Source organism: Boleophthalmus pectinirostris, unplaced genomic scaffold, assembly GCF_026225935.1.
Source record: "Boleophthalmus pectinirostris isolate CB_2022bp ecotype Guang Dong unplaced genomic scaffold, ASM2622593v1 HiC_scaffold_23, whole genome shotgun sequence".
NCBI lineage: Eukaryota > Metazoa > Chordata > Actinopteri > Gobiiformes > Gobiidae > Boleophthalmus > Boleophthalmus pectinirostris.
In genome coordinates, this window is record NW_026571207.1 from 26,139,042 (window position 1) to 26,166,166 (window position 27,125).

Sequence of the window (27,125 nt, forward strand, 5' to 3'; positions counted from 1 at the left end):
ACCAATTAGTGGTTTTGCCTTGGGATTAGTCTCAGTGGGAATGCCTTTGTTCCACTGACTCAAAATAAGGAGAGAATTTATAGAGCAGTATTTTAATCTCACTGATATTAAACTAAAATGACACATGGATCTGCAGCCAGACAAAACATTCCCTTTGTCTCAGCATGACTTCCACTAATAAGAAGAAACTCGTAAATGTGTTCTAGTAAAAGTAACATTGATTAACGCTTGGGTCAATCTGTAATGCTGAAAATATTTGAGCTCAATTGATTTGAGTCACATAACTAAACCACAAACCTTTAAACGTAAATTAATATATTTTTCCTACTTCAAACATCTTACAGTATAGTAATATTAAAAAAATAATAATAATACTAATAAAATTTTGCCATTGGAAATACACAAATGTGCTCAAGCCCTGATGTGACACGCCAATGACATAGGCTTATATGGTTTTGGTTTTGATTTTCTTAAAGGGACATATTAGGTAATGTCATTTCATAAGCTTTTACCCATTTTATAAGTTTTTCCTCAACATTTGCTGACTCATAGTTGTAATTAGTTTAATTAATGTGTCTGTGTAATTCTGTATTGTCCTACATTTGAGGCTTACGTGTTCAGAAATATTTAAAATTCTCACCTTCCCCCTATCCCCGCCCGCTGCTCTGTACTTACAATTTCTCTATTGATGTGTTGACATTTTTCATTAGTAACACGAGCGTCACTCTGTCTCACCTTTGCCACAAACACAGAAACTATTACGCTCTTGTGTCAAATCTGTCACCAGTAAACAGACCTAACGTGTGTGCTCAGGTTTACTTACAATGGACAACCAGGCCTTCTCCAGGTACAGACAGGAAGTATTTACTCAAAGGTTTTTAGTCGTTCAGGTTTGTAATTAGTCTTGCTGTGTAATTTGATTCTAAATGACAGCTTAGCACAGTAATTAGGGTCACACCCAAAGAATCCAGTTCTCTGTAATGACCCAGGTCAATTATGTAACTGCTATGAGCTAAATATAGCTTTCATGAATTTAAAATATTTATTGTAAGAAATTTTCAACATAACATAACCCAAGAATTATAAACATTAAACAGTACATTTTATATCAACCGAAGGGTTGACCAGGTTTTGTATTCACCCTGTGTGTATATGTGTGTGTCTGTGTTTCTGTCTACCCTCAATAATTCCGCCATTTATGGACTGATTGTCACCAAATTTGGTACGTGGGTCAAGCCCCCATTCCCGATGCCGCAAAAAAAAAGTTTGGTGACGATCCAAAGTCATTTGAGGTCACACGGGTCAATTGAAAGGTCACGCCATTATAAAGGATATGCAATTTCGACAATTTCTGAAGCATCTGCGGGCTAAAATATTCACCCAATCATCACACAAGTTAGCATACATATAACCAGGGAATGCTGGATGTTACAGGTTGAAACCTATCAAGGTCACTTGAAGGTCAAGGTAAGCAAGGTCAAATATGCGTTTTTGGTCATAACGCCACGAAGGATTGAACTAGAGCAACAGGAGTGGTCTCAAAATCTCAGAAAAAATATTATTTATTTATAATTCTATGCATTTGTATAGTAAAATATTAATAGTTTTTGAGATAATCACTAATTCTAACAGTTCCTTTCTCTTTCAGAGTCTGGCATTAAAATTATAACTGGAATGAAAATAATTTCCATTTCTTCTTTTTCTGGTGATACACAACACACTGATCTACAGTCACACAACTAACATATACTGAACTCATGAAAAATTACATTTTTTGTTACACGCTAGTAAACACAGACATTCTCATGTGTGACCAATATCACACAAATGTTCATGGGCCTGTACAGATACACACATTGCGTTGTGGATATAACGATCATGTAATATGGGCTGGGCTCCTCATAAGCTGCTTCCATGATGATGAACTGCCCCCACCGATGCCTCATGGGGGACCAGGTTTCTATCTTTGATTGCACTTGTTTTCCATGTATTTGAGCAAAATGTGTCTTTCCTCAGTACAGATATTTTGAGGTCAAAATAAGTCTGCTGTGTATCATCTGCATCTAATTATAAAGTGTTCAGGAAGTGTGTGGTTAGCATGCTAGTTTGTTGTAAGCATTACCATGACGGCCAAACTCCACTCTGGCCTGAAAGTTTGGAGAGTGCTTATAAACTCATGACCATGAATAATTAGAATGCCCGAAATGCTTAAGGTAAGTGAGGAATAATTTTGGACCACTGCAAACCACTAAAACAGTTTTTCATGTTTTTAAGATGGTAAAAATTAAGTACGCCAGATGCCCTCCCTGTTCAAGTCTTTCTATTTATGATAACATGGGAGAAAATGCACCTGTACGCCCCTGTGGCCATAGATTACGAACTTCAATGGACCTTTCCTGCTAGTTTCCACTTAATATTGCAAGTACTAACGCTCCCTCCTGTTTTATGACTAAATCCTGACTAAAAAATGCATTGTACATAGACTGACTTAATTAAACTTTAATACCACAATATGGCCACAGTGATATGTGCGCTGACATTTAGAAAAACATTGTGATGGAGCCTCTCTCATTTCCTCTGAAGCAGTTCAAACCCAGTTCCCAGGGCGGTACAGGCCTCCAGGTATTGTTCCACACAGATTACAGGAAAAATATATACAGCAGGGAGCGGAGAGGTGCATGCTGGGTCATCGGCTCAACACCGAGACTATTTCTGACAACTTAAAGTGTGTATGCCCGGTTTTGATGATTCTGACTTAATTTGGTGGTATAATAGTTGCTGTAAATATAAATTATAGTTTTACACCAATCAAGAAGCAATTTATGAAGAAAAGTTGGAAAATATGTTGGAAAATTACAGGAAGTAAAGTTTTATTTTGGAGAATCCAATCCAAAATCTTGAATGATGTTATAGGTGCACTGTGTAACTTTTTGGGCTTCTATCACCTGCTTCTTTCTCTATGCAATTGCTCTGTCTAGAATGTTCCACAGTATGACATTAAACCTTAAACCTTACATTTATTCAATTACAGGTGGTTTTATAGCTCAAAAATCTCTACAAAAACAGGCAGTCTGAATGTGAGGGTTGTTTCTCCACAGATCTGACCTGTAACTTGGTCTGGTTTGGTCTCCATGAAGATAGATAGATTTAATATCATATTGTGAAGCATTCCAGACAAAGTAATAACATGGAGACAAAAGCGTTTAACAGAACCTCTGCAAGAAAAGTAACACAATGCAGCTTTAACTGTGTTTTAGTAAAAAGAGCAATCCAATCTGTCATGTGCACTTAAAAAAATATAGCTAGCTAGAGACATTGTTTGGAGAAAGTTGAAAGAAGTTTGTAACAGAGAAAGTTGTGGATGGACAGTATCAAAGCACAGACAGGATTTGAGTGGCCCAGAGGTGATGCAGCAGAGACTGGGTTGTGTCTGGGGCTGACAGGATACAGGAAGACTGTCACACAGAGGAAACGAGACAGATCCACTGAAACTCCACTCCAGTAAAAAGGTTTAAATCACAGAGATCTGCAGGCTTGGTACAATTGCTTTTCATGAGACTTTCTACTTTTTTGCATCTGTGAAGGTTTTGGGGTAATTTTAGAACAATTTTATCTCTTCCTCAGTCAGAAGTAGCATTGAGTTTGATGGTCATGTCCAGTGTTTATCTTTTGTTGATACTTTGCAGCTGATGTCATCAACATTCCCTGTTGGTGTGATGCTAACTGAAGGTACTACTCAATCTGAGGCTCTGTGACTCGAATTAGACTTTAATCTGATTTTAAAGTCATACACATTCTGACCAAAAAGAGCTGACTTATTTTAAACTACATCAGGTGAGCTGATTTGTGCTGTTGAACAAGTCTCTCTCACATAAAATTACAGTCACAAGCTAATAGTTTTTCAGTTAGTCACTCTCACCTTTTTGTTGAAAATCAAACATCTAAACAGACCAGGAACGTGCGTATTAATCACAGGCTCCTAAAAATGTGTTATTTAAATCCATTTAGTATTTTTCCTTAAATTTTCAGACAATGTTAAAACTTTTTTGGCTGTGTCACCATGGTAACTACTAAACATTCCAGCATAAAGATGCATGTATAGAACCCCCCACCCTCAGTATCAATAAGAGTACATGATGTTTACCCAAACCTTTGTGACAAAACAGACCACAACTTGCTGTCTGTGTTTAATTATTTAACACATTTTGTCAATTAGAAATCTGGACCAAAGTGTTGTTTGCGTGTTTTGCTTTGGGATGAGATCGGAGGACTGTGCCAGGGTGGTCAGTATAAAAAATCTATTAATGTGATGTGCCAAAGAGTTTGAGAAAGCTATAGGAAAAATTTGAATTTAATCTAGTTCCCCATTCACAGCAGACAATAAGGTATTGTTAGGTACAGCCTTCAGTATCCAGTGTTAATATTTGAAAATAGGATTCTGGAGGAACTGCAATCAAACCTCATTCACTCAGAAACTTTTTTTTTTTTTTTCAAAGAAATGAAAAAAAAAAATAAATAAATAAAAGATTATCCTAGTGAATCATTAGTTTTTTTTTTTTTTTTTTTTTTTTTTTTTTTTTTTTTTTTTTTTTAGAAATTCAAAATTACAATTTGATGCATTAATCAAACTTTCCAAGATCTACAAATCACTCTAACCCTCTAACCCTACAACTTATGGCCAGAAATATAAACAAAATTCATGGAAGCTCAGACAACATTCTGAAAGTGTCCTTCTTATTTTCATGGGAACTGCCCATAGAAAACCATAGGAAGATTACATCTACCATAGCTTATACAGTACATGTACACATTTCCGGCCACTGGAAAACACTCAAGAGAATGCTCTGGTGAAGATGTATGTTTTCATAGAAGAGCAGAGGAAGTGCCTGGGGAGAGGGAGGTCATCTCCGCGTGGACTGCTCATAGATTTAGATAAATGGAAAGAAATTAAATCCTTATTTAGTAATACATTTAGATTTGCAAATGTGTTTCTAATATGATTTGTTTGTCACTGAACTTACCCTCTCTCTAAGTATGTTTCAGATGAGGAAACATGATAAAAAAGATCAGAAAAGAGCCTAATATGGGTCCTTCTGTGAAGTCAGCAATCACATCACTTTTTATAAATTTTGGGCTATACAAAAATACATTGAATTGAAGTATACCCATTTGTCAAAATAGCCAACATTTCTTAGATCAATGATAACAAAAAATAATATTCATGCAAATTTTATAGTGGTCAGTTATTTCCAAGTCTTCAATCTAATTTTTTATTTTAATTGTATTATCCACATTGTACCACTGAACCACTACCAACTCATGATCTGTATGTAACATCTTTTACAGGAACTGTTATGTGACTTTTTCGCCTTTAATGAACCCTTACATGTGATTCTTCAGGATAAACCATATGAACTAAAAAATTTGTTTTTACTCTCACAAATAGCCCATGAAAAATCCTCACTCTCTTAAACTAAATGGTGCGTTTAATGAGAAAACAAGTTATGTATTTAGTGGCGGAGGCTGCTGATGCCTCACTCCATCATGCACACTGCTGTTAGGGTCCCTTTGCCGTCAGCGCCGTATTTGAATGAAGGTCAGTGCTCTGTAAACTATTTTATTTTTGCTTTAAGCTCCACAAACACCCACTCTGACAGATGAGCAAACAACAAGAAAGAAATCCTAAACTGAATCATCTTATCTTTCACAAAATTGTATTCAGGACATACGAAGAAGTGCAACCTTTGCTTGCATGGAGACGGATGACAAACTTGACATTGGTCTTTCAAACATTGTAAAGAAAAATAGACATGGGAACAGTAACAAGCAATCAATATAATGTGTTTAGGTCATACTCGGCATCTGTCCAGAGTGTTAAAACAAATCACTGTCATGCAAAGCCCTTTAATGTTACATAACAGACTAATGTGAAGTGAAAATTTCCACTGCCTAGCCTGCGTTTACACTGGTCCTGGTTTGATCCTGGTTTAGTCCTGGTTTAGTCTTGTCTACTCCTGGCTTAGTCCTGATTTAGTTTTGTTAGTCTTGTCTAGTTCTGGCTTATTACTGGTTTATTTTCTTCTAGTCCTGGTTTATTCCTAGTTTAGTCCTGGTTTAGTCTTGGTTTAGTCTTGTCTAGTCCTGGCTTAATCCTGTCTATTCCTGGTTTAGTCCTGATTTAGTTTTGTGTAGTCCTGGTTGAGTTTCGTCTAGTTCTGTCTTAGTCCTGGTTTAGTCCTGGTTTTGTCTCATCTAGTCCTGATTTAGTCCTGGTTTAGTCTCGTCTAGTCCTGGATTAGTCCTGGTTTAGATTTGTCAAGTCCTGGTTTAGTCCTGGCTTAGCCTTGTCTAGTCTAGTCCTGGTTTAGTCCTGGTTTAGTCTCATCTAGTCCTGTTTTATTCTCCTGGTTTAGTCTTGTCTTGTCCTGGTTTAGTCCTGGCGTAGTCTTGTCTAGTCCTGTTTTCTTCTGGTTTTGTCCTGTCTAGTTCTGACTTAGTCCTGGTTTAGTTTTGTTTAGTCCTGGTTTAGTCCCAGTTTGTATATAGCGTGTATGTAAAGTGTGAAAGTGATTTTTTGTTTTTTTCAGTGAATCCTTATTTCAAATGGTCCAGAGGCAATTAGGCTTCCACATCAGTGCAGTTAACTTGTGAAATAATGACTCAAACCCTTTACATGAAGACAGAAACATCAGACGAGCTCAACAATGTAAAACTATTACAGAGGAGCCAAATTGTTCTGTAGTCTGTTAGGATACTTATGCTCCACAGCGTCCGGTCTCCTATATGCCTGCCTTTCTCATTTGTAACGGTAAATGATCTCATATCGCGCTTTTCCACCTTCATGGCACTCAAAGCACTTTACATCAAGGAACCACTCAGTCATTCACACATTCATACACCAGTGTGCGCAGACACGGGGGGTGCGGTGGGTTAAGTGTGTTGCCCAAGGACACAACAACATCATTCATCTGGGGGAGCTGGCCAACCTGTGGGTCACCCCGTCATTATTCTCCACCTGAATATTTTTGTTGGAATTTCTGAAAGTAGATGTTGTTGACAAAGGTGATGCAAAAATGTAGAGAATGGTGTTTCAAATGTAAGTCGAAAAGGACAGAATACATACACCAAAGTAGCGCACTGCTTATGCAAACAGTTGTAATGTTATGGCAGAAACAGCAGAAAAACACTGCAAAACAGGCTAGTCAGAAGTTAGTATTGCAGTTAAAATGTCTATATACACAAGGACTAGACTGACTAGACTGTTGGATGGCTTAAGAATTCTGAACAAATGGAAGTTACAGCTGCATGATATAAAGAAGAAACATAAATGCTCATGTATTGCACTAAAAGATCATTTCTAGCTTTATCTAACATTAGTCTAACGTTACATGGAAATGTGTGAAAAAGACGAGCCAGGTGTTTGGATAAAGAACGTTTTGCTTGTATGAAAATATATGTTCCCGTAACTACATGCTGTCATGCTTTGGTGCGTGCAGGATTAGTGTCACAACTCAAACACAGAGCTCCAAAGCAGAAACTAAGTCCTGAAACAAACAGATCTGATCAGGAAGTGTGTAAAAAAAGACAAAAAGACAGAACTATGCAAATATGAGACAAAAAAAAATACATAACATGGACCACAAACCAACTAAAATGAATTAATACTTGTGAATAGAGTTTTAATATTTAAGCTATTAACAGTCATTATGCCTAAGCAGTAGCCTTATTTATAAAACTCAATTGACAAAGTGTGAATGTAATTTTGAGTGAGTTCAGCAGTGGACTATGAATTACAAACCATTTTTTAAAGCTTAAATATTATAGTACAAAATTCTACAAGATCTTCCCTATGCAAACTATATTCATTTTGTTTCATGTGGCAACCGTAGAACCTCTTTTCTTTTTCTCTTCCTTCACATTTTTTTGAGAAATGTATAATAATATAATAGAATTTTGGAATAAATACATTTGAAGAAGGATCTTATTTACCGGTTACATTAGCATGCTAATAAAAGCCCTGTGAAGCCATTGAGGAGGGCTGTAGGTTTTTAAAGCCATACCCAGGCTTGGAGGGACAGCGTGTTCAAACTGCGGAGAGCACAAACCAGTGGAACGCTCTGATTGGCTGAGCCCGAGCCATGATGACATCACAGCACATTATAAGGGCTCTGACAAATAGCCCGGGAGACACATTAGAGGAAACACAGCTGAAGTGAGGAGCTGGGGAGAGCGAGAGACATAGAGACAAACACACACTCACACAGAGAGAGAGAGAGAGAGAGAGAGAGAGGAGTGAGAGGGGGGAGAGAGACGGGCTGACAGGGACGACATGTGACACTAAATAGTTGCAGCGTAACCTGAACTGTGACATTTCCATTTTTTATGGGAGGCAGACAACAAGACTACTACCTGTGGAGGTTTGTGCACTTTTACTTCATTTATTTTTAAACTCCTTCTTTTTTCTTGTACATGCACGCTTCTTTTTCTTCTCATTTGCTTTCAAGCTAAATGTTTAATCAGTCTTTTCTGTGACAAAACATTTATTTTAAGTGGATGTTAAATTTATTCAAGTTAGACTTCACATTGCAGATATGAGATAAGGTACACGGACACAGTGTATCTGTTGATCTCTGAACTGTCAAAGACAAATTCATTTATATAATTTGCATACATATTCTAGACACGTTTTCATCTTGCTTGACTGATTGCTACTTAATCATACATTTTAGACAATTTTAGACACTTTGCAGAGACACCTTTCTACAGTTCTATTCTTCTTTTTTTCTCCTTTCATTTAAAGAAAAGCAAAAACAACTGACTATTCTAAAATGTATTCATAGCTTTTCTTTTGCTAAATCAATCAATACATTTTTTATTCACCAGTTTATTGGCATTTATTTAGTGGACTTTGCAAATCTCTTTACCATGCTGCATTCTAATATACATGCTGACTTCTTTTGTACATTTACTTGTAATACTATCTCCTCACCTGTTACCCTTATCCTCTGAGCTAACTGTGTGTGGTCTCTCTTTGCAGATGGGAAGCAGTGCCCCCCAAATGAGCCTCAATCTGAGCGAGCAGATGACCAACACCTCCTCTGATCCCCCGCCGATCGAGGACGGCTACAGCGAGGCCACTATGATCCTGCTGGGCATAATCATGTCAGTACTGGTCCTGTGCATCGTCTTCGGCAACATCCTCGTCATTACGGCGATCGCCAGATTCCAACGCCTTCAAAACGTCACCAACTGCTTCATCACCTCTCTCGCCTGCGCCGACCTCGTCATGGGGCTCATCGTGGTCCCATTCGGCGCTTGTTATATCATCTTCAAGACTTGGCATTTTGGGAATTTTTGGTGCGAGTTTTGGACCGCCACTGATGTTCTATGTGTTACCGCCAGCATTGAAACTCTGTGCGTGATTGCGATAGACAGGTATTTAGCAATCACGTCACCTTTCCGCTACCAGTCGATACTGACGAAATGCAAAGCTCGTATTGTGGTAGTTCTCGTCTGGGTCATCGCAGCCCTGATCTCCTACCTGCCAATTCACATGAAGTGGTGGATAGCGGACGGCAAAGAAGCTCAGAAATGCATGGAGAATAGCAACTGCTGTGAGTTTCACACCAACATGGCGTACGCGATCACCTCCTCGATCATCTCCTTCTACATCCCTTTGGTTATCATGGTTTTTGTGTACAGCCGTGTGTTCCAGGAGGCAAAACGCCAGCTGAAAAAGATTGACCAAAGTGTTGGACGTTTCCACAATAGCGACAACAACCTCAAATCCCTAGAGGCTAATAACGGGCGAGGTCAGAAGAAGGCCAAATTCTGCCTAAGGGAACATAAAGCATTGAAGACTTTAGGTATTATCATGGGGATCTTCACTCTCTGCTGGTTACCCTTTTTCCTGCTCAATGTCGTGGTAGCCTTTTGGAAAGTAGACAACATTGATCTTACGTTTAGGATCCTCAACTGGATAGGATACGCCAACTCCGCCTTCAACCCTTTGATTTACTGCCGAAGTCCCGAATTTAGATATGCCTTCAAGGAAATTCTGTGTCTAAAAAGGACCAGGCTGAGCAGCAGTGCAGGGCCAATCAATGGATACGTGTACAGTAGGCACAGTTGGCAGAGTGAACCCCACGGCAGGAGTAAAGGGAGCTCGGACGATAGCGAAGGGGGCAACCAGGAGGGCTGTTCGGGGCAAGAGGGGCAAGGGGTGTGCAGTATCATGGACAGGGCTGGAGTAGTGGACCCAAACGGGAACTGCAGCAAAAGCCTGACAACTGTAACAACTGTACTTTAAGAAAAAAATGCTGGGAGCCATTCCAGACATGTTTACAATAGTGTTACAAACGTGTTCCAAGATGAAGGTAAGGCGACTCTGGGGTTTAGAGTTTGAAGAGGATGAGGAAAATTATAATGTTCAATATGTTGCATTCACTTTAAGCAAATTTGTGATATCAAGAAGTAAAATGGAGGATAAAGTCTTTATTATTCTATAACATGTCCAAACACAAAATACATATATTGAAGCAGGGTGTGTTTTGCTCGGGGTTGGGTCCCTCCCACTGAACCGTGCTGCCCTGTCTTAGTAATTGAAGGACTTTTCATTGTTTGTCTGTATCAGTTTTTCACTAAACCCTTCAAATATCATTTTTCAAGATTTTGTAAATCTTTTGTGTTAATGGTAAGACATTAAACAGGTTAAAGATATGCATAAGATCAACCATAGAATTATTATTATTTGGTTATAATATGATTGAATGCAACATATTCAACTAAAGTGGCTATTTCCCTCTTTTCAAACATGAAGTTCTTACTGTAGATTTAATAGTAAATCAGTTATTATTTTGCCTTAACATCTACCTCACATGTTTTTGTTTTATATCCATTTAACCACTACACCCATTCACTCTCCCATGGCTCATATCACAATTTATTCATTCACGGATTATGTCGTTGGATCAGATGGCTCCTGTATAAACTGTGGGCAAGCCATACTAGTTAACAATTTTACTTCAAAGTGATCGTGGTTGGAGGCTGTGAATTCCAATGGCCTTTGCCAATTGGACACGGATGCAGTGGACTGGACTTATATTGTGTAATGGAGGATCAAATGTGATACTTCTATGGTGCTTATCTTTCAAAGAGATACATTCCGGGGGCATTTTGGATTTGATTTGGCCAATGTTTTTTTTTTTTTTTTTTTTTCTCAAAGGTGATGATCAACAGCAGGTGGGGCACAGCCTGTCTATCAGATTTCCAGACTTCTTCTTTGTCAGCGCTGCAAGCCCAGGGCCAAACTAGTTACTATCTGGTCACAAAACAGAACCTGTTTTGCATTAAAGATATATTATATTACTGAGTTCAACTTTCAGCAAAATACCAGTCTGTGCCATATGGGATTTCAGTGCAGTTTTGCTCAGTTCAAGTCACGACATATTTTTTTATATATAGTCCTACCTTTTGGTCAAATTTAAATTTTTTACTTTTTTAAAAAAAATCATCAAGATAAACGTTTCCACAAAAACAAAAGATGCTCTACTTCATCAGCGTTGCCAGGTTCTTTGTGGTCAAGTGCTCAAACATTATAGCCATGGTCTGAAATATATGATAGGTAAGTGTGCATTAGTCTTGCATTTTTTTTTTTGTCTTAATGACCCATCGCACCCAGAGAAGGACTTAATACAATTGAAACGATGCCTTGAAATTACTATTTGGTACAGTTTGAGATGCAATACCAGCTTAAAGGTGCGCTATGTAACTTTTTGGTTGGGGGTCCGTCACCTGACATTAAACAGCTCTAACTTACATTAAATTTATTCAGTTACATGTGGTTTTATAGCTCAAGACTCTGCCTCTCCACAGATCTGACCTGTAACTTGCTCTGGTTTAGTTTCCATGATGATAGAAAGGTTTAATACCCTACTGTGAATTCCTGACAAATTCCAGACAAAGCAATAACATCTCCACGGAGAAAAGTATTTGACGGACCCTCCGCCAGAAAAGTTACACAATGCACCTTTAAGTAACATCATAAGCTCATAAGTAACTGTTGCACTTTCTGATGCACACGAGCACTGTTTGTTTGTTTGTTTATTTGTGTATTAAATGTTGTAGTTGCCGTGAGCTTCTACACTGTTTACTGAAACCAGAGAGGCAGTTTTCCTCAGTCGCTCAGTGGCACCAGGGTACACTCAGTCATAAACAGCGCGTAGAAATAGCCTGTGATTAATTCCCAGACAGTGAAGAGGCTGCGACTACATTGGCAATTTGAAATAATAGCATTCATTAGAGAGAGTCATACCGATACTGCCATTATTGAACATATAGAAGACAAAAAAAGCTTCAGATGAGGAAATGAAAACAATAATGAACCATTTATCTTGCTGTGGTTTATAGTTATGTAATGTTCATGCTCAGTAGCTACTAACAAAATCTTGCATATCTGAGAAAGTTTAAAATCCCATATCTCTATCTCTATTACTGCTTGTCTCATAAGAACTCACTCCAAAGCTAAATAACACTAACGGATTGTTGGATAGACTATAGCAGTTAAATCACCATCACTTAACATTGCTTTCTCATATTCATTTTCTACTGGACTAGGTGAAGGATGTGAAGCTGTAAAGCTGTTGCGATGATTCGGTATTTCAATACAAGTCAGTCTAGATATTGTTGTCCTTAGATTTGTAGGCGAAACTGAGCGACTTACTAAACTAACTGCATCAGGGCATCAAACCGTTGGCACTGTAAGCATGACCTTATGGACTGAGATAAACACGGCGGCACCTACCATTACATCATTCAGATTCACTCTGCATCAGCTTTTTATGTATCTGCACTAAAAGTCAGGGCAAAGGTTGAAGCGGTTTCCAGTGTACAGTTAACCCATATTATTTTCTTTCAAACTGTGAACTCAAAGCTAAAAGTGATTGTCTGCATGTATAAATTGTGTATTTTGGTATTTCTTGCTTGTAAAAAATACACCCGCCTAGCAGTGGCCTTACCTTTCACCCTCTCCTTGTGTTATTTATGATTGCATCAATAGGCTATTAACAAACGTAATTTATAGTCACCATATCTGCAGCCTTAAGGACACTGTTCAGTTACAGGCAGTGATACTTTGACAGATTATCTGACACGTACATTCCACATTGCTTGAATATACCACAAAAGAATCATTTGTTACAGTCTTGGCTCTTAAGCAAGTATGCATCAATTACACTGCTATCCACCCCATGTGTTTTTAGTCTTACAAATTTCACATTTTTGCACATATTTATTCTAATTGGTCATTATGATGGACTACAGCTGCCCTCACCGTGGCAACATATTTAAAAAAAAAAAAAAAAAAAAAAAAAAAAAAGAAAAATAATAATTGTTTTACACGCATCATGTACCCGCGGTCCTCTCTATTGTGTCTTACCAAGTTCCTTTTTCCTGTCTGGAACTAAAAACGAAATGAAAAATCTTCTGCTACAGTCTCGATGTTGTTAACGGTGAACATGTTTATTAATGTGAATTCCTATGACGAATAAATAAATAAATAAATGCTTTGGCCATTGTTTGAAGAAAAGAAAAAATAACTCTAACCGTTCAGTTGTTCAGAGTGGTAACACATGTTTACTAAATGTTTCTTTTTGCTATTTCCGCACAAACCACTGTGTACATGAAGCCTGTTACAATAATGTGGTGTTGTATTTGTTATTTATGAAAATGTGCAAGTGAACTGTACGTGCTGTCATGTTCCAACGGAAATAAATTATGTAATGTCTTCAATTCTACTGTCTTTCATTATCTTCTATCAACCACAGATGGGCCGTTCGTTTTCATGAACTCAAAAACTCCCTAGAGATAAGCCAGAGAGAGGAGATCACTTAGATAACAACGGAATAAAAAGCTGGTTGCAGTTATAAAAGTTAATATGTCAGTTCTTACATTCATCTCGCATAAATGTTTCACATTTAAGCTTCACTATGTAACATTTTAGGTGGAGGGTCCTAAATCTTCTATTCTCAGTGGAGATGCTGTTTATTTGCATGGCGTCATCGACAGAGTGGCACAAATTGTATCAAATTCCAGGGAGACAAGCAAGCACCAAAGCAAGTAATGAAAGACATATATGTTTATAAAATACTGTGGAACATTCCAAGCAAAACATTAACATTTTCATAAGAGTTACATAGCAACTTATAGAGCACCACTTTATTAAACCTTTTGGATTATAAAAAAATGATGAAGTGAAGAACTGAGGTGGAGGAGGGTAGAGCCTATTATTCGTTGACATTAGCACAGTTTTATTAGAAACTCCCCACAGATAATCCATACATTAAAGTAGATAGGGTTATATTAGAACTGGCTCCCCCACTGTGCTTTGTTTACACATTATCTCTGTCCAATCTGTACAATGACTGGGTTAATGAATAAAGTCAACACTTATGGAGGATTCGGGGGCTAAAGAAACAGACACTGATGAGTTCTGCAAATGCTCATATCATGTCAATAGCCATTTTGAATTTTCTTTTTCTTTTCTTTTTTCTTTTTTTTTTTTTAGAAATGTCTGCAAGGACCTCATTTCATTTACTTGCTGTATTAACACAAATTGTGCACGTTAACTATTGTCATGTTGCTTACCTTGTATCTCCAACCATTTAGGCCTATAGAATGTTGTAATATAATTTAAAGGTGTATTGTGCAACTTTTCTAGGAGGGTCCATCACCTGCTTGGAAACAGGGCTATTTCACAGGTCAGATCTGTGGAGAGGCAACCCTATACACAGAGAGAATCATTGTATTTTTGAGGAATAGAAACACTCATAATGAATAGATAATAGATGTCAGTCATACTATGGAACATTCTACACAAAGCAATAGCATTTCTATGGAGACAAGCAGGTGACTGACCCGCCATCAGAAAAGTTGCGCAGTGCCCCTTTAAAGCTCTGCCATATGTAATGTGCTTATTTTTTCTAGCTCCTTGGGGAGACATTAGGAGGTACATCCAGCCACAGTGGTTAATTCCATTTAATGAACACTGCACAAAACACTGCAGCAGTAAAATGTGCATAGTTAAGGGACCTGTATTACTCTATTTTCTGATCTATTTTAATGCTGTTTCCTAATCCCAACTATACCTGGAGTTGTGTTTTGTTTCATTCACACATGTTTGACACACAAATCCTGCATATTTAGGTTGAGTTCTTCTCTCAAGCAGAAAACACTCTTCCATCTTGTGATGTCATGTGGCAATCCAGGAAGTTCTCCACTGTGTTTTAAAACTCCATAAACCTTCAATATAGTCCTTGGGATAATTTCAGCCCTGGAATTGCCAATCTCTACTAAACAAAAGGTAAAAAATAGCTGTTGACTTAAAATCTACTACTACATGACGTCACAAGGTGGAACAGGACATTTTGAGCTTTGGAGATGTAGACAGACTAACAATAAAGGATTACTCAAACATGTGCGAATGAAACAAAACACAACTCCAGGTATGTTTTTGAGGAGGTAACAGTATTCTCACATCTAACAGTTCACAAGAGTCAGTTTTGAGTAATGTTAATATTCATGATGATCTGTGCATAAGTATTTTGAGGCGTATTCTGCAGTGAGTCTGGAGCCTTGTGTCCTTGCTTCTCTGGATCTGAGGCTGGGTAAAGTCTAAATGGCTGCATTGATATCACACTTTTCACCGAGGGCTCTCAAAGCACTTTGCACATCAAGGAACCATTCACCTTTTCGTACTTACAAGCACTCATACATTCATAAAAGTGCCAGAAGACTCTGGGTAAGAACTGCACCGCCAGCCAATATAGCGGGACCAAATCCTTAACCTTTTGGTGCAATACTAAAAAACATTTCAATAAAGCTTCATGTATTTTTCTGTTACCCTCTTCTAGGAAACTACGTGTATAGCATAACAACCATTGCATTTAAAAGTGCACTATGTAACTTTGGGTACGCCACTTGCTTGTCTCCATGGAGATGTAGTGTCTACTTTGCCAGGAATGTTCCACAGTATAAAATTAAACTCATCAGACAAGCAGAGCCCTCTTTCAAATCTCAAGACTCATCTATTTAGAACAGCTTTTAATGTTTAATTTTTCTCTATATATCTCACTTTTCTTTTTTTTCTTTGTTTTATCTTTCCTGTATTATTTGTTTATTGATGTTTTGTCTGTTTTAATATTTGTTCTGTAAAGCGTCTTTGAGTGTCCGGAAAAGCGCGATATAAATAAAATCTGTTATTATTATGACACCACCAGGCCACATTGCCGCTTAGATTTGCGGAAAGGCAACCTCCAACAGAAAAAAATATATGTTTTAGCTACAAAAGTATAGATCCTCTACCAGACAAACTTAGATCAGATTCTATCACAATGATGAGGGGTAATAAGAAGGATAGTTAGAGGATATAAAGTAAGAAACATCAACCATTGACAAACAACATAAAAAGCATAAAACTGATTACAGATAATGCCAGTCTAGTCACACCAATTCACTAAAGCAAAAAAAATACTCTTATAGTGTCACAAGATTATATCAGTCCATATCCATCATGCTTATTATTTCATTGTCTTGGAGATTTAATACACAGTTTGGACACGCTGCCATAACTTGATATATTTTAATTACTGATAGCTGGTAAATGGCCTTGGTTATCTTCATGCTGTCTCTATTTTTCAGAGCACAAATGCCAACAGGTGTGGCTAACCAAGCTCCCGCGGAATTGATCACAGAGACTTGAGTGAATTAATATGCGCCGGAGATTGATTGTGGCGTTACATGGCCCCATTAGTCACGCTTTCCAATGAAAGCCTTTTAAAGCCTAGTGCAGAGTAAACGCTAGAGTGCCAGCTACTCAAACCACTCACTATCTCATAAACAGGACAGAAGATATCCATCAGCACTGAGTGTATTGTACACAGAGGAGGAAACAGCTCTACAAAAGTGCAGTAATGTAATATAAGAAAAAAAAAAGTTTTTAGTTTTAAAATATATTAGAAGTAAATTAAACACTTTGATATAATTTTGCAATAATGTTGTCTTAACTAATCTGATGAATGGCCCAAAGGCAGTTGACAGTGTGACTCACTTTTATGTAAATGTGTTATGTAAAACTGGTGATGCCTGGAGAGGCTGTTGTTGGCACTGAATACCAGTATCATCGCTGTCAATCAGCTGGAGGGCAGCTGTGGCAACAGGCATGGCGTAACACCACCATCATGTTTGTTACCTGACCAGCCAGAACCACACGCTTTGACAAAACTTTACAAAGAACCATATCCTGTCCCCCCAATTTGAGTTGACAGTTAGATTCACCAAACAGAGAGAAGCCTGGTCCATCCGTGTCAAAAACATGGCCCTTACACATAAGAAAGGGGGGGCGGGGGGACACAACAACACAGAAGACTGAGAAACAGCCAGATTTCTGAGACACGTGTTACAAATGAGTGCCTGTGGTTGGACCATAAGTTAATAAGGTGGTTTTTCACACTCTGTGGTCCAATTCCAGACTGTTCTAGATTCAAGCAGAAGGAGAAGAGACTGGTGAGTCAACCAACCACATTTGGAGAGTGAATGAATATCGAGTTCTGTTGTGTGATGTTCAAAAGCAATAATTAATTCTTAGAAGTTACTTATTTAACAGCCACAGGTACAGCTTACTGCAAGAACTGTACTGTATATGTAACATTATGGGTGACAGTGAAAGTGGTTGTAATACATAATAGTATAATATTGGAGAAATATAGGAGAAATAACCCTAACAGTATGATGCTATCAAGGACTTGTAATCCCATTAACTCTTATACCTGGTTTTTCACCCATAATTGAATTGTACTCTGTAAGAACACTGCAGATCTCCAATGTTTCTTGATCGTTTAGTCCCTCTGAGCCTGTAAATCTCTGTGTTCGCCTCAAGTGGCAGATTTCAATTTCATTTAAGTCATGTCAGGAGCTCAAATACTTGCGGTCATCCCTGCCTTTAGATCTGCTCTGATCCGATGAGATAGGTGCAAGCTAAGTCTATAGGATTTACTGCGCGTTCATATGTTCTAATGGGGAAACTTCACACTCATTTTGCTTCAGAGGATAAGCCATTCATGGTAATGTGAGCTTTGAAAGACTTAAGAGGTAATTCCGGTTTCATGAACAGAGAGTCTTTTCCCATACCGAAGATTAGAGGCAGCATGTCGTGTGAGCAAGAATAAATAAAGGGAATTCTGGTATGTTTTGGTAAGACATGGTTTTGTGTGTGTGAAAGTTTTGTCCTATTCATACTTCGCAGTGACATCACGCTGGGGGTGTTCTGAACATTCCCCCATACACATGCATGCAGCAGTTACCATGGTGACACAATGCACCCGTTAACAAACACAGGCAAAATAGTTTTAAAATAGTCTGAAACTCACGAAAAAATGTTTTACAAATTTAAATAGCACATTTTCAGGATTCTGTTTTGGAGGTTGTTTGGGACTTAAAACAAAGCTCAAATTAAAGTTTAAGAAAGCCTCAGACAGAGCAGAGCCTACAGTTAGCATCACACCACCAGGGAAAGTAGGAATAGTCATGATGCAAAAACTGGCACAAAGTTCAACATCTTCTCTGTCAGCATAATGTGGTGCCATTATGCAATCCCAAATACTTGACTGTTGTCAGTTTAAAAAGGACCTCAAGCCCTAAGATTAATATTGTGGAGGCTGTCCCTAAAAAGTACAGAAGTAAAGGAGCTTCGTTACAGATGCTATCTTACTTATGAATGATCAGTTCTTCACTTATGATCAGTTTTAGTACCCTGTCTTCGAAAATCATGGTTTTTATATATTTAATATTTACTGTGATTTTTAGCCAAGCGTGATGAATGAATGAATTATTTATAGAACAAAACCATTCTGCACTGGAGCACTATAACTCTTTAAAAGTTTATTTATAATTGTGTTTTTATATGCGTTTATTGTGTATATTGTGGATGAATGAAATGTGAAATGTGGGACGAGCCTCTCAAATCTGCAAAGCAAATTTACCTACGGGTACAAGTAAAGCAACCTGACCTAATGTAAATAATATTAAGGTTCAACATTTGTGGATCATATGCTTGGATATTTTTAGGGCTGCAGTCAATTAAACAAATTCTTGGTGGAGAAAAGACAAATCTTAAAAAAAAGATGTCCTGTCTATCAATTAGTCAACTAAAAAGGGGCCGTGACAAAATCTCTCAAAACTGTTACCTCCATGTATATCTTACCCAAACTGCACCCATAAGATTGTAGTCTTATGGGTGCAGTTTGAGTAAAATAGCTACTTATCCAGAAAAAATATCTGGAAACTATGCATTTATATAAAAACAGATTCTGTCTTTTAACATCTAAATACAAAAGAATACAAAATCTCGCAAACTTTTCTCATGCTGTTTTCTAACTTAAATCCTTATTATCTAAACAAATATGGACTAATACAAACTTTGATCGACTAAGACACTCAACCAATTAATCAATTAAATGACTACAGATCTACAGCCCAGATTTTTTTGTCTCAAACGTCCTGTATTACTCAAAATTGTTTCTTGTGAGCAATAAGCCATGTTTGAATGTTGTTACCTCCTCAAAAAACTTATTGTGTATTGTCAGTGTTGGGAAGGTTACTTTTAAAATGTATTCCCTTACAGATTACAGATTACATACCCCAGAAAGTAGTTCGTAATGTAATCCATTAAATTACTTAGTAGTATGTGAGTGACGTAATTTGAATACTTTGGATTACTTGCTTTGCTGTAGAGTAGCAAAGACCAGGATATCTTCACATAAGTCTGCTAAAAGACAAATAAAAAAGCCCAGTCTTTACTTCACCGTATTAAAAATATTATTGATAGAAGAGGAGGAGACAGGGTCCGTGCAGCATGGTTTAGTCCTGTTAAATCCTGTTTTAGACCTGGTTTAGTCTTGGTTTAGTCTTGGTTTAGACCTGGTTTAGTCCTGGTTTAGACCTGGTTTAGTCCTGTTTTAGACCTAGTTTAGACCTGGTTTTAGACCTGGTTTAGACTTGGTTTAGACTTGGTTTAGACCTGGTTTAGACCTGGTTTTAGTCCAGTTTTTGTCCTGGTTTTAGTCCTGGTTTAGACCTGGTTTAGTCCTGTTTTAGACCTCGTTTAGACCAGATTTTAGACCTGGTTTAGCCTTGGTTTAAATTTGGTTTAGACCTAGTTTAGACCTGTTTTTAGTCCTACTTTAGTCCTGGTTTAGTCCTGGTTTAGTCCTGGTTTAATCCTGGTTTAGACCCAGTTTAGACCTGGTTTTAGACCAGGTTTAGCACTGGTTTGGACCTGGGTTTAGACCTGGTTTAGACATGGTTTTAGACCTGGTTTTAGACCTGGTTTGGACTTGGGTTTAGACCTGGTTTAGTCCTGGTTTAGTCCTGGTTTAGACCTGGTTCAGACCTGGTTTTAGTCCTACTTTAGTCCTGGTTTAGTCCTGGTTTAGACCCAGTTTAGACCTGGTTTTAGACCAGGTTTAGCACTGGTTTTAGTCCTGGTTTAGACCTGGTTTAGTCCTGTTTTAGACCTAGTTTAGACCTGGTTTTAGACCTGGTTTAGACTTGGTTTAGACTTGGTTTAGACCTAGTTTAGACCTGTTTTAGTCCTACTTTAGTCCTGGTTTAGTCCTGGTTTTAGTCCTGGTTTAGACCTAGTTTAGACCTGTTTTTAGTCCTACTTTAGTCCTGGTTTAGTCCTGGTTTAGTCCTGGTTTAGACCTGGTTCAGACCTGGTTTTAGTCCTACTTTAGTCCTGGTTTAGTCCTGGTTTAGACCCAGTTTAGACCTGGTTTTAGACCAGGTTTAGCACTGGTTTGGACCTGGGTTTAGAACTGGTTTAGACCTGGTTTTAGACCTGGTTTTAGACCTGGTTTAGACCTGGTTTGGACCTGGTTTAGACCTGGTTTAGACCTGGTTTTAGACTGGTTTTAGACCTGGTTTTAGACTTGGTTTAGACCTGGTTTTAGACCTGGTTTAGACCTGGTTTGGACCTGGGTTTAGACCTGGTTTAGACCTGGTTTTAGACCTGGTTTTAGACCTGGTTTTAGACCTGGTTTAGACCTGGTTTAGTGTCCAGCAATGAGTGGAATTACTGAAAAAAAAAAAAAAAAAAAGGGAATACCCTGAAATGTGAAAACAGGAAAATACCGCCGTGTAATCCATTTATTTCAGCAAAGTAACTGTAATCCAATTACCACTCACTGAAACAGTAACTGTAACCGAATACAGTTACTCATAATTTGTACTCTGATTACGTAACTCCCGTACATGTAATCTGTTACTCCCCAACACTGTGTATTGAGTAATTGTGTAGCATGTAAACCCCTTAAACCATGTCTTCTTCTAACTGCTGTTTCTTTGGCTTTACCTGCCAACAAATTCATATTCCACTCACGACTGCCATAGACTTCAGTCCATCTCAGCCTGATGGGAGAGTCCACAAGTATGTAGTGTATGTAGAATGAACTAAATATGCAGAGTTTGTGTGTTAAACATGTGTGAAGGAAACAAAACACAATCTGGGGTATGTTTTTGATAAGGAAACAACATTATAAAATCACAATATGGGCCCTTAAACAGACAGTGACTCTCCCATAGAGATACTGTGTGTTGGTCTGTGCCCTATATCTGAAAATATGACAGCATTAAATTCTAGAACACAGACGCAAGCTGTAGATCTATATACTTCTGGCAACCGCGATAAATCAGGCCCCACATAGTCTGCCCGCCCCCACAGCTAAGATCATGTGTACATGTATAGACTCATCTCATATCATAACTTTTGACAGACGAGCCCCGCCTGACCCAGGGTTACCAAGGCAAATGTCAAACACACATCACGGAGGCCAAAGAAAATGCTATAAAAATAGTCCAGTCGAATCTTGTTTTTAATGACTGTTTAACCATGGATTCTTATCAACAACTTGTGTTTCTTCTATAAAGTAATACATTAGCTAGTTTAATTTGATTATTCATTCTTTCTCATATTTAACACCCTCATTGAAGTGCCTATTGCTGTGAAACTGCTTCACTTACATTATTTATATTAAAGGGCCTGTATGACTGCATTTTCTGATCTGTTTTAATGTTGATTCCTTATAGAAAACACACCTAGAATTGTGTTTTGTTTCATTCACACATGTTTAACACACAAACCCTGCATATTTCTTTGTTCTTTTTTCTCAAGCAGAAAATGGTCTGTTGCGCTTTGTGTCTTCATGTAGTAATACAGGAAATCTATCCATACACCTTCACTCGAATCATGTGGATGACTTCAGCCCTGGAACTGCCAACCTCTATAGGAATGGAAAAAGGATAGCTTTTAAATTGAAAACTACCATTATATGACATCACAAGGTGGAACAGAGCATTTAGAAGATGTAGACAGTAGAGATGTAACAATAATTGAAATATTGTGATATCTTATTGTCAAAAGTCTCACAATAATACCATGGGGCATCACAATATATCGAATCACAATTTCCTTTGCTTACATGCATTGTTTTACAGCCGCAATAGCTAATAAACATCAGGAACTACATATCTCATGGTTAATTTCAGCACAGACAACATGAAGTTATATGTTTTTTATTTGAATTCTTGGGATTATGACACCAAATAATAATTCACACCAAATTCTTGTCAGGGTATTTTAAAAGCAAAAAAGTATCCTATCTAAGCCTCTCCAAAATATCATACCGTGAGATGCATATAGTGATAATATTGTACTGAGAGATTTGGATATCATTGCATCCCTAGTGGACAGACTAATAAAAAAAGGATTACTCAAACATGCGTATATTATTATTGTTTTGTGTGTTTAAATTCTAAATTATTCTGCTGACACACCTTGATTCCTGCTGTGGGAGCCCTGGCTCGTGATTAGTGGGGCATGTCTACACCCACCTCATCTGCAGACACCTCCCGCTATTTATGAAGACTGCCTGCCCATGAGCGGGGCTGCTGGCCTTGGTGCCCAGTATGCCATTTTGTGTTTGTGTGTGTAGTCCTGTTTTTTGCCTTTTTCAATTTGGTCACTCGATTCTGTTTGTAAGTTTATGTGGTTTACTTTGGAGCACTTATGTTTTAGTTTAGTTAGTGTGTCTCTTTTGTTAACCACTCGTTTTGTGTAAGCCTGCATGACCCCTTTTGTGGCACAAAACTCAGTTTATTCTGTTGTTCTATTCCTTAGTTTAGGTTATTTTAAACATTATTAATTTATTCCATTTTACATCTAAGTTTTATTTTTGTTACTTCCCTGTTCCTAGCAGAGCTGGATTGTAACAGTGTGACTGAAATAAAATACAAGTAGTTGGTATGTTTTTTGATGAGGTAACAAAATTATAACATGACTTAAAGCTCACAAAGGTCAATTTTGAGTAATATAGGACCTTTAAGTCTGACTGAAGAAGACCAGAGAGCACAGGTGAGTCTGAACAGAGGGAGATGAGGGAAGGGGAAACAGTATTCATAGAAGTGGCTTTAATGGTAAGGAATTTCAGCTTGAATCAGTACTGTTGCTGTGTCCTTGGGCAAAATACTTCACCCACCTTGTCAATGCGGTGTGTATGAGTGATTAGTCTAGGTTTCTGTCGGTCTACCACAGGGCGCAATGACTATACAAGTGTGGAGAGTGGATGAATAATGCAGTATAGCTTTTAGTGTCGGGAAAACTGCTATATAAAACTACTGCATTGTTTGCATTATGGGAAGAGATTCAGAGGAAGTATGATTGTTGTTGCAGAAAACATTTAGCAATAATAACAACTATCTAACCTATGAAGCTGACCCTAAGAATAGTGCTCATATTTCCTTCGAAGGTAAATACTTTATCTAACAATTTAAAAGGGTGGTTTATGGTTTAAAGGTCCTAATATTACACTAAAATTACACTAAACACTACAACTTGGACTCTACCTTTTGCTGTCATGTAGTATAGTTTTCAAGTTAACAGCTATACCTTTTACCTTTTGTTCACTAGTGATTGGCTAGCCAGGCTTTCATTTATCTCCAGCGACTAGGTCAGGAATCAGAATACACTAAATGGTTCGCAAATACTCTGGAAGTGCTAGTTCTGGCACCAGCCAATCAGCGAAGAGTCATACATTTTGTGTTGGCAACGATTCCCGAGATCGAGGATTTAAAGCCGGAATAAAGAGAACCTTTGTTGAATTTTCTCAAGGGGAAAGACATTATTACTTTTCTTCCTACAGGATTTGGGAAAAGCTTAATATACCAGGTAGCCCTGTTAACGGCGCATTACATATGTCACGACCAAATAGCAGCAATTGGTTAAATTAAAAAAGTACACACCTGCAGTTTAACAAACAAATTTTAATGCTGCAAGGTCAGACGGTTTCCACAAAGTGAAACCGGCTGATGAATCAGGCTAGTGATTGGCAGTTCCAGGGCTGAAATCATCCAAATGATTCTACTGAAGGTGTATGGAGTTTAAAAACATAGTAGCGCACTTCCTGTATTACCACATGACATCACAAAGCGAAAGAGAGTGTTTTCTGTTTGAGAGAAGAACTCAACCTAAACATGCAGGGTTTGTGTGTTAAACGTGTGAATGAAACAAAACGAAACTCCAGGTATGTTGTGAGTAAACAACATTATAACAAATCAGAAAATTGTCTAACATTTAAAGCCCCTTAAACTATGTCTTCTTATAACTGCTGTTTCTTTGGCACTACCTACCCACAAATTCATATTCCACTCACGACTGCCATAGACTTGAGTCCATCTCAGCTCGAGAGAGTCCACAAATATGTAGTGTCCAATCTTATGGAGAAATGTAACCCTGCGGTCAATTCAGGACACTGTAGCTTCCTCTGATCCAAAACCATGTGCATGCGAACTGGTGACTCGGCTTTGCCCGTAGGAATGAATGGGAGTGTGAATAATTACTACCAGGGCTGTAGCTCAGATCCAAAGCAGCTGGGAGAGACTGTAGCTCCCACGACCCGTGAAGGAGAAGTGTGCAACAATAAAGGCCATTATTTTGGGATGATGTACATTATAGCTCAGGTCTAGACATAGAGTGTATACATTATGCTTCTGTTCATCTAGTGTGTAGAGGAATACATTAAAACCAAGTAACACAGGCTTCACATTGTGTTAAACAAAGGCACAGCTGCAGTTTGACATTACAATGGTGCTTAAAAAATGTTATAATGCTGTTACCTCCTCAAAAACACACCTGGAGTTGTGTTTTGTTTCACTCACATGTGTTTGAGTATCCCTTTATTATTAGTCTGAATACTTCTCCATACCTGAAAATACTCTATTCCACCTTGTGATGTCTTGAGGCAGTAGTTACCTTTTGTTCAGTGAAGACAGACAATTCTAGGGCTGAAATTATCAAAATTATTCTAGTGAAGCTGTAAAGAGTTTAAAAACACAGCGGAGTACTTTTTGTATTACTACATGACATCACAAGGTGAAACAGAGTATTTTCTGCTTGACTAAAGAACTCAGCCTAAATGCAGTGTTTGAGTGTTAAACATTTGTGAATGAAACAAAACATAAGTCCATGTTGTTGATGAGGAAAAGGCATCATAACATAGATCAGAAAACGTGTAATATGGGACTTTTACTGGTAATACAATTAATGTCAGATTCAAAAAGTGAACTTGTACTTTTACGGGAACATGTAATTTGGGATGATTTTTCATATTATACGTAGGAAGTAAGATCAGTGTCTGTGGTTGCCTGAACAGCCCCTTCACCAGACCACAGAGTGTGAAAATCCTCAGTTCCAAACTTGAGAAACTTGCTGTTTCTCAGATCTTCAAAGTTTTTTTTCTCCTTTTTTATGTGCAACCCAAAACATGCTACCTAGGTCTCCAGGAAGATAACTGTAGGCAGTTAAATACAATCAATCACTGAACCTGCCCAGGGACTACAGGTGGAAATTAGCACTGGTGCTACAACCTGGTACAATGCATCTCTCCTGTTAAGGTTAATGTAAAAATTGTGCGCTGTCCCTGTCTCATTAAATAAATAAATAAATAAATAAAATAAGTAAGCATCTATGTTTGTTTTTGACACAGACCATGTGTCTCTCTGATCGGTTAATCCGTCTGTCAATCACGCCCTCTGAAATCAGACAGAATACAGAATACAGCTCCAGATCTCAGCTTTGTAAAGTTTTGTCAAAGCGTGTGATTCTAGCTGGCCAGATAACCTCAGTGGCAGAGTTGTAAGAATTAGTAATAAACACAGTGATAGTTTTTGTACTGCAGAAGGTTAAATTATTTCAATTAAGCGCATTTAACTTTTTGTGTAGATTCAGTTTGCCAAGTACAATTATCTACCAATGGAATAAGTATGTTTCTCTTAATTCAAGCAACATTAGATTTAGTTTCTTATTTTAAGTGCAGAGAGTTGTTTTTCTTATCTTAAGAGTAGCAAAACATATTTCAAGTACAAAAAGTCTATTGGTAGATCAATTTACTTGTCAAGTGAAATTGGCTCAGATCATGATAAAACTTTCTTAATACAAGTAACTTAACTTGGCTAGATTTTAGTTTTTGCAGTGTGATATAAAGGCATAGTTGAGAAGTTAATAATAACCTTAGTTACAGTCTTAGCTTTACAATAGTCCTAAGTGAGTCATATAAAGTCCAAGAGTCCAGTTGCTATATTTTATACAGTCCCTAATACCCAGACAGGAGGTAAATAATAAAAACTTCACAAAGAAAGGCTTGGCATCCCTCAAACCTGGAGCTGAACCAAAAACCTTCTTGTTGTGAGGTTGACACACTAACCACTAACCAACTATACTACATATGCCAGTCAAAAGAATGCAAAGATGAAGACAATATCCCAAACAACTTCATGCCCAATACATTATGGTAATCATATATCTGATTAAGGAAACCCCAAAGCAATGAAGTAATAAAATAGGCTGAACACTGCGTACTTTGTATCAAGTGTCAAGAGCAACCCTCCAAAACCGACTCTTTTAATTGATCTGTTTAATTAAAACTTCCTCTAATCGCTGGAGCACAGGACATAGTGAATGGTGGTACAAATCGTCTTAAAGAAAAAGAAGGGAGCCAGTGAAAAAGTCTAGAGTCCTT

General features: G+C 37.8%; 1 protein-coding gene across 1 annotated transcript; it reads left to right on the top strand.

Moving 5' to 3' along the window:
• Window positions 1-8,202: 8,202 nt before the first annotated feature.
• adrb2a (adrenoceptor beta 2, surface a) lies at window positions 8,203-13,788 on the top strand. Its single transcript, XM_020927246.2, has 2 exons — window positions 8,203-8,417; window positions 9,038-13,788. The coding sequence occupies exon 2, from the start codon at window positions 9,038-9,040 to the stop codon at window positions 10,307-10,309; it is 1,272 nt and encodes a 423-aa protein (XP_020782905.1). The 5' UTR covers window positions 8,203-8,417; the 3' UTR covers window positions 10,310-13,788.
• The last annotated feature ends 13,337 nt before the right edge of the window (window positions 13,789-27,125 follow it).

Bases quoted from the DNA above. Each gene is read 5' to 3' on its own strand.
- adrb2a (XM_020927246.2), top strand. From the start codon at position 9,038: ATGGGAAGCAGTGCCCCCCAAATGAGCCTCAATCTGAGCGAGCAGATG.